General features: G+C 50.1%; 1 protein-coding gene across 1 annotated transcript in view; it reads left to right on the plus strand.

The window, feature by feature from the left end:
- Positions 1-7,968, plus strand: part of LOC147083979 (uncharacterized) — a 72,148-nt gene extending 64,180 nt beyond the window's left edge. Inside the window, exons 3-4 of the mRNA XM_085979992.1 lie at positions 2,125-2,212; positions 6,632-7,968. Of these exons, the coding sequence (XP_085836118.1) occupies positions 2,125-2,212; positions 6,632-7,849 (1,306 nt within the window). The 3' untranslated portion in view covers positions 7,850-7,968. The remainder of the gene's footprint in view (positions 1-2,124; positions 2,213-6,631) is intronic.
- Positions 7,969-8,447: the final 479 nt, after the last annotated feature.

Here is an 8,447-nt window from a genome sequence, read left to right on the forward strand (position 1 = left end):
TCGATTTGACTTGTTTTCGCTGGAGTTTAGAAGAATGAGAGGGGATCTCATTGAAACTTATAAAATTCTGGCAGGACTGGACACACTAGATGCAGGAAGGATGTTCCCGATGGTCGGGGAATCCAGAACCAGGGGTCACAGTCTAAGGATAAGGGGTAGGCCTTTTTGGACAGAAATGAGGAGGAATTTCTTCACCCAGAGAGTGGTGAACCTGTGGAATTCCCTACCACAGAAGGCAGTGTAGGCCAATTCATTAAATATATTCAAGAAGGAGTTGGATATATTTTTTAAGGCTAAAGAGATCAAGGGGTATGGGGAGAAAGCAGGGACCGGGTACTGAACTTGGATATCAGCCATGATCGCATTGAATGGCGGAGCAGGCTCGTGGTGCCAAACGACCTACTCCTGCTCCTATCGTCTATGTTTCTATCTCTTATGCGGGACCTTATCGAAAGCCTTTTGAAAGTCCAAATACACCACATCCACTGGTTCTCCCTTATCTATTTTACCAGTTACATCCTCAAAAAATTCCAGTAGATTAGTCAAGCATGATTTACCTTTTGTAAATCCATGTTGACTTTGTCCGATCCGATCACTGTTTTCCAAGTGCTCTGCTATTACGTCTTTTATAATGGCCTCTAGCATTTCCCCCACTACCGATGTCAGGCTTACCGGTCTGTAATTCCCCGTTTTCTCTCTACCACCTTTTTTGAACAGTGGGGTAACATTAGCTACCCTCCAATCCATGGGTACTGTTCCAGAGTCTTTCGAATTTTGGAAGATGACCAGCAATGCATCTACTATTTCTAGGGCCACTTCCTCGAGTACCCTCGGATGTAGATTATCTTCTATGTTTCTATGTATTCAATCTTTCCTTGTAGCTGAAATTCTCTAGTCCTGGCAACAACCTCGTAAGTCTCCTGTCTCGAGCAGTCACATCTTTCCTGCAATGGGGCGAGCAGAACTGCGCGCAGCACTCTAGCCGGTGGCCTAACTGGTGTTTTGTACAGTTCAAGCAGAACCTCCCTGCTCTTACATGATACAGAAAGAAAGAGGCACTGCCCCTTTATATACCTGGAGGGCACCCACAGAATCACAGAAACTCCACAGTGCAGATAGAGGCCATTTCGGCCCATCGAGCCTGCACCGACACATATCCCACCCGATCCCCGTAACCCCTACACCAACACATATCCCACCCTATCCCTGTAACCCCGCATATTTAATCCCCCTAACACTAAGGGTCAATTTATCATAGCCAATCAACCTAACCCGCACATCTTTGGACTGTGGGAGGAAACCGGAGCACCCGGAGAAAACCCACGCAAACACGGGGAGAATGTACAAACTCCACACAGACAGTCGCCCGAGGCCGGATTCGAACCCGGGTCTCTGGCGCTGTGAGGCAACAGTGCGAACCAGTATGCCACCATTCCCCTTTAAATGGCCAAGCAATTGTTTTTGTTGAAAAGGGGCAGCAGTGCCCTTTGACTCACACCCCCCCTTCCCCTCCCCTCACCCACCACAAATACTCACAAGAGAGAGAGAGAGAGAGAGAGGAGGAATAATGCTGGTCTTTGTCCCTTTAAAAGTGGCTGCCCACCAAAATGTTCACAGCACCAGGGCTCTTTGTTCTGGATAAAAGTCAAAGAGAGAAAAGGTTCACTTATTTTTAAATGAATGCAGTTGATGAATAGCCTTGCAATAAAGGTAATGCAAAGGAATAAACACTCACAAGCTTGTTTTTTTTCCCACCCCCTCCTCCCCTTCCCTTTAACAGCTCCTGCAGACAATGAAAGCATGAAAGCGGCCTGCAGCCCACCGAGGTCCCGCCCCCTCCCTCCCTCCCGCGCCGCCATTGGTTGGAGGACCGTCAGCCCGCCCGGGCCTCCCAGCGTTTTCCGCGCTCCTGATTGACGCGAGGTGCCCGCCAATCAAACACCCCTCCGATTACGCGCTGACGCCAGCACGCAACGCCCAGGGGGTCGGTTGGATCGGCGCACACACCGCAAGGTAAAAAAAAGACACCCCACACAAATGAGGGAAAACAAGAATAATAATAATCGCACTTTAGAGGGGAGGAGGTTGGGGAATTAATGAGTGTTTTCAATTTGTTTCGGAAAGAAACATTTTTGGAAAGCTTCTCAACGGTGCGAGGCTGCCAGTGCGCCTGCGCGGGGCCTGCGGGGAGCAGACGGAATCAGCGGCCGAGGTAAAGTCATCTGTTGGGGAATCGATTTAAATCGAGGTGAGGGGGGAGCGGAGAGCGAGATTATAAAGTAAAATACGAGAAAACCCAAACCTGAGAGTCGGGCGGGCGGGACCTCCGCGGACACCAAGCGGAGCGGATTCAGTCGCGCGGGGTGGCGGACTGAGCCGGAGCAATGTGATTCTGACTGACGGGAGCACTGACCAATAGGACGAGGTGTGGAGATGCCGGAGTTGGACTGGGGCGGACAAATGAAAGAAGTCACACAACACCAGGTTATAGTCCAACAGCTTTATTTGAAATCACAAGCTTTCGGAGCGCTGCTCCTTCTTCAGGTGAAGTGAAGAAGGAGCAGCGCTCCGAAAGCTTGTGATTTCAAATAAAGCTGTTGGACTATAACCTGGTGTTGTGTGACTTCTTACAAATAGGACGAGGGCGGAGGTGGGAGGACTGAACTGGGCGGCCTGGTCCTCCAACCAATGGCGGCGCGGCAAGGGGGCGGGGCCTCCTCTCCAGCTCAGGTGCGCTGGGGCCGATTGTGACGCGCTGTCCCCAGGTGAGAGCAGCTCAGTCAGCACAGAGCTGGGGCTGGAATCTGGGAGAGGGGCCGCAGGCCTGGCAAAGGGGCACAAGCTTCACAATACAAGCTGCTTTCAAATGCACAATTGTTTCCTACACACAGCCTGGGTCACTCTGCAAAAAAAACTGTTTAACAATTCATCATAACTCCCCTGCTTTAGGAGAGGCGTAGAGTGCAAAAGCAAGGAAGTTATGATGAAACTGTGTAGAAGACTGGAGTCAGCTGTGGCTCAGTGGATAGCAGAGTCAGAAGGTTGTGGGTTCAAATCCCGCTCCAGGGACTTGAGTATATAAAGCGAGGCTGACACTCCAGTGCGGTGCTGAGGGAGTGCCGCACTGTTGGAGGGTCAGTACTGAGGGAGCGCCGCACTGTCGGAGGGTCAGTACTGAGGGAGCGCCGCACTGTCGGAGGGGCAGTACTGAGGGAGCGCCGCACTGTCGGAGGGGCAGTACTGAGGGAGCGCCGCACTGTCGGAGGGGCATTGCTGAGGGAGCGCCGCACTGTTGGAGGGGCAGTACTGAGGGAGTGCCGCACTGTCGGAGGGGCAGTACTGCGGGAGCGCCGCACTGTCGGAGGGACAGTGCTGCGGGAGAGCCGCATTGTCGGAGGGGCAGTAATGAAGGAGCGCTGCAGTGTCGGAGGGGCAGCGCTGAGGGAGCGCTGCAGTGTCGGAGGTGCCGTCCTACGGATGAGACGTTAAACCGAGGCCCCTGTCTGCCCCCTCAGGTGGATGTAAAAGATCCCGTGGTGCTATTTCGAAGAAGTTATCCCCGGTGTTTTGAGCCCAATATTTATCCCTCAATGAACATGACGAAAAAACATTATCTGGTCATTATCACATTGCTGTTTGTGGGAGCTTGCTGTGCGCAAATTGGCTGCCGCGTTTCCCACATTACAACAGTGACTACACTTCAAAAGTACTTCATTGGCTGTAAAGCGCTTTGGGACGTCCGGTGGTCCTGAAAGGCAGTTAAAAAGGCAAATGGTATGCTGGCCTTCATTACAAGAGGATTTGAGTACAGGAGTAAAGAAGTATTACTCCAATTATATCTTCTTTCTTCTTAGGCAGTCCCTCAGAACCGAGGATGACTTGCTTCCACATTAAAAATGAGTTCTCAGGTGTAAGGGTAAACCGGGAGAGCTGCTTCTCCCCGAGACGGACCCGCTGATATAAAGGGTCGACTGGATCCATGTTTATCTGTAATTTAAACAGAGGTCTGGTCATCTTCCGAGCTCTTTCCCCTAGAGGAGAGGGTAGAATGGGGGTCTTTAGTGTTAAATGGTTTCACCTGGGTCCATTGCTTCCATCACATACCCATCGGTTCCTGTAGACAAACACACGTATCACTTGTCATTAATACAGTACATGGCCCCATCCAACGGGCCCCATTCCCTTTCTTCCGATAACTTGCGTCATTACTTGTTGACCTATTCTGGGCAAGTTGTCTGGTTTAAGTCCAGCATTCTGCCTTTCTAGATCTTTAATCTGTTGTTGGTTCCTTACTTTATTTAGTGCTTGTACCTCCTGATTTAGTTGTACTAAGTATCGCCTTAATCTATCTTGCACTGGTCCTGGTCTTAAATACATATTTTGGTTCTGTCTTCACAAAGGAGGACACAAATAACATCCCAGAGATGTCAGGGAACATAGGGTCTAATGAAAGGGAGGAACTGATAGAAATCAGTATTTGTAGGGAAATTGACGGGATTGAAGGCCGATAAATCCCCAGGGCTGATAATCTACATCCTAGGGTACTTAAGAAATTGGCCCTAGAAATAGTAGATGCATTGCTGGTCATCTTCCAACATTCGATGGAATCTGGAACAGTACCCATGGATTGGCAGGTAGCTAATGTTACCCCACTGTTCAAAAAAGGTGGTAGAGAGAAAACGGGGAATTACAGATCGGTAGTGGGGAAAATGCTAGAGTCCATTATAAAGGATGTAATAGCAGAGCACTTGGAAAAATGTGACTGGATCGGACAAAGTCAACATGGAGTGTCCCTAAACTTACATAGAAACATTGAAGATAGGAGCAGGAGTAGGCCATTTGGCCCCTCGAGCCTGCTCCGCCATTCAATGTTCAAGTTTCTGGAGTGAGACTTGAACCCACAACTTTGTGCCTCAGAGGCGAGAGTGCTACGCACTGAGTCACTGGCTGACACTAAAGAACAAGCAGTTCTGACGAACGGTCATCAACCTGAAACGTTAACTCTGTTTCTCTCTCCACAGATGCTGCCTGACCTGCTGAGTATTTCCAGCATTTTCTGTTTTTATTAAAGAAACGAGGGAATGATTGCTGACAGGAGGAATGTTGGGTCGTCCTGCACATGCGCACCTCCCTGGCGGCTGAGGCGAAACACCGACTCGCCCCCACCTGAGCCGCTCATGCATACCAGATGTTGCGGCTCCACATGCGCGCCCGATGTTCCAACTGCGGGGTTTTGTGTGCTGAGCATGCACGTTGCAGACCGATCAGGACGGGCGATTGTGGAGCAGGAGGGAGATCGTGGGGGCCATGAGCACATGTGCAGGACTCAGAGTCAACAGAGCGCTTTCTGGAGCATTGGGGCTTGTGGGTATTGCAGCCGCCATTACTGCTGATCCTTTCAAACAACCTGTGCAGCAGCTGGGGCCTGAAAATCAGCTTCACTGCCCCTAGGGTCAGAAAGGGGAAAATTAAACAACAGTTTGCCTCTGATCCTTTTCTGATCTCAATTTACAGGGTTATAGAAGTGGAGCAGTTACAGGCGGGAAGCTCAGACCAAACATCACGTCAGGATCTGACAGAGTCGCTCGATTCATCAGGACCTGAATATCATCGGCCTTTGCACATGGAAGGAGAAAGCAGCGATCGCAGCGATGACAAACCGCACACGTGTTCGGTGTGTGGACGAGGATTCAGCCGATCGCCTGACCTGGCGAGACACATACACCGTCACACCAGGGAGAAACCGGGTAAAGGTGGGGACAGTGGGAAGGGATTCAGTTCCCCGTCTACGTTGGAAGTTCAACGGCGCAGTCACACCAGGGACAGTCCGTTCACCTGCTCCGTGTGTGGAAAGGGATTTGTTTGTTCATCCCACCTGCAAACACACCAGCGAGTTCACACTGATGAGAGACCATTTCAGTGTTCTGACTGTGGGAAGAGCTTTAAAAGCCCCAGGCATCTGAAGAAACACCAGCTTCTTCACACTGATGAGAGACCATTTCAGTGTTCTGACTGTGGGAAGAGCTTTAAAAGCACTGGGGTTCTGAAGCGACACCAGCTTGTTCACACTGATGAGAGACCATTTCAATGTTCTGACTGTGGGAAGAGCTTTAAAAGCCCTGGGGAACTGAAGGACCACCAGCTTGTTCACACTGATGAGAGACCATTTCAGTGTTCTGACTGTGGGAAGAGCTTTAAAAGCACTGGGGATCTGAAGCGACACCAGCTTGTTCACACTGATGAGAGACCATTTCAATGTTCTGACTGTGGGAAGAGCTTTAAAAGCCCCAGGGAACTGAAGGAACACCAGCTTGTTCACACTGATGAGAGACCATTTCAGTGTTCTGACTGTGGGAAGAGCTTTAAAAGCCCCGGGGAACTGAAGGAACACCAGCTTGTTCACACTGATGAGAGAACATTTCAGTGTTCTGACTGTGGGAAGAGCTTTAAAAGCACTGGGGATCTGAAGCGACACCAGCTTGTTCACACTGATGAGAGACCATTTCAATGCTCTGACTGTGGGAAGAGCTTTAAAAGCGCCAGGGAACTGAAGCAACACCAACTTGTCCACACTGATGAGAGACCATTTCAGTGTCCTAACTGTGGGAAGAGCTTTAAAATCCCCCGGGAGCTCAAGCTACACCAGCTTGTTCACACTGATGAGAGGCCATTTAAATGTTCTGACTGTGGGAAGAGTTTTAAAAGCTCCGGGAGTCTGAAGGGACACCAGCTTGTTCACACTGATGAGAGACCATTCACCTGCTCCGAATGTGGGAAGGGATTCACTCAGTCATTCAACCTCCTGTCACACCAGCGAGTTCACACTGGGGAGAGCCCGTTCACCTGCTCCATGTGTGGGAAGGGATTCACTCATTCATCCAACCTCCTGTCACACCAGCGAGTTCACACTGGGGAGAGACCATTCACCTGCTCCATGTGTGGGAAGGGATTCACTCATTCATCCACCATGCAGACACACCAGCTTGTTCACACTGACGAGAGACCCTTTAAATGTTCTGACTGTGGGAAGAGTTTTAAAAGCTCCGCGGAGCTCAAGCGACACTGGCCACTCCACACTGGAGAGAGGCCATTCACCTGCTCCGTGTGTGGGAAGGGATTCACTCTGTCATCCACCCTCCTGTCACACCAGCTTGTTCACACTGACGAGAGACCCTTTAAATGTTCTGACTGTGGGAAGAGCTTTAAATGCTCCCGGGAGCTGAAGAAACACCAGCGTGTTCACACTGACGAGAGACCCTTTAAATGTTCTGACTGTGGGAAGGGCTTTAAAAGCTCCGGGGATCTGAAGGAACACCAGCGAGTTCACACTGACGAGAGACCGTTTCAGTGTTCTGACTGTGGGAAGAGCTTTAAAAGCTCCGGGGATCTGAAGGAACACCAGCGAGTTCACACTGACGAGAGACCGTTTCAGTGTTCTGACTGTGGGAAGAGCTTTAAAAGCTCCGGGGATCTGAAGGAACACCAGCGAGTTCACACTGACGAGAGACCGTTTCAGTGTTCTGACTGTGGGAAGAGCTTTAAAAGCTCCGGGGATCTGAAGGTACACCAGCGAGTTCACACTGACGAGAGACCGTTTCAGTGTTCTGACTGTGGGAAGAGCTTCAAAAGCTCCGGGGATCTGAAGGAACACCAGCGAGTTCACACTGACGAGAGACCGTTTCAGTGTTCTGACTGTGGGAAGAGCTTTAAAAGCTCCGGGGATCTGAAGGAACACCAGCGAGTTCACACTGACGAGAGACCCTTTAAATGTTCTGACTGTGGGAAGAGCTTTAAAAGCTCTACGAGCCTTAAGAGACACCAGCGTGTTCACACTGATCATCGAATCTAACAGCACAGAAGGAGGTGATTTGGCCCATCCTGTCTGTGCCGGCTCTTTGAAAGAGCTGTCCAATTTAGTCCCAAACCCCAGCTTTATCCCCAGAACTCTGCAAACTAGTCCTCTTCAAGTACGTGTACAATTACCGTTTGAAAGTTCCTGTCGAACCTGATTCCAGCATCCTTTCAGATGGTGCGTTCCAGATCTTAACAACCCTCTGTGTGAAAACAATTCTCCTCATTTCCCTCTAGTTCTTTTAGCAACTATTTTAAAGCTGTGACCTTTGGTTACCGACCCACTTGCCAGAGTGAACAGTTTCTCCCTACTTGCTCGATCAAAACGACTCATCATTTTGAACACCTCTATTTGGCCTCCTCTTAACCTTCTCTGCTCTAAGGGGAACAATCCCAGCTTCTCCAATCTCTCCACATAACTGAACTCCCTCGTCCCTGGTACAATCCTGGTCAACCTCCTCTGTACTCTCTCCAAGGCCTTGACATCCTTCCTAAAGTGTGGTGCCCAGAACTGTACACAAGACTCCAGCTGAGGCCAAAACCCTGCAGCTGCACAAAACCCTGGTTAAACCACACCTGGAGCACTGTGAGCAGTT

This window comes from Somniosus microcephalus, unplaced genomic scaffold, assembly GCF_052327205.1.
Source record: "Somniosus microcephalus isolate GS21.2 unplaced genomic scaffold, FLI_Smic_1.0 scaffold10, whole genome shotgun sequence".
NCBI classification, from domain to species: domain Eukaryota; kingdom Metazoa; phylum Chordata; class Chondrichthyes; order Squaliformes; family Somniosidae; genus Somniosus; species Somniosus microcephalus.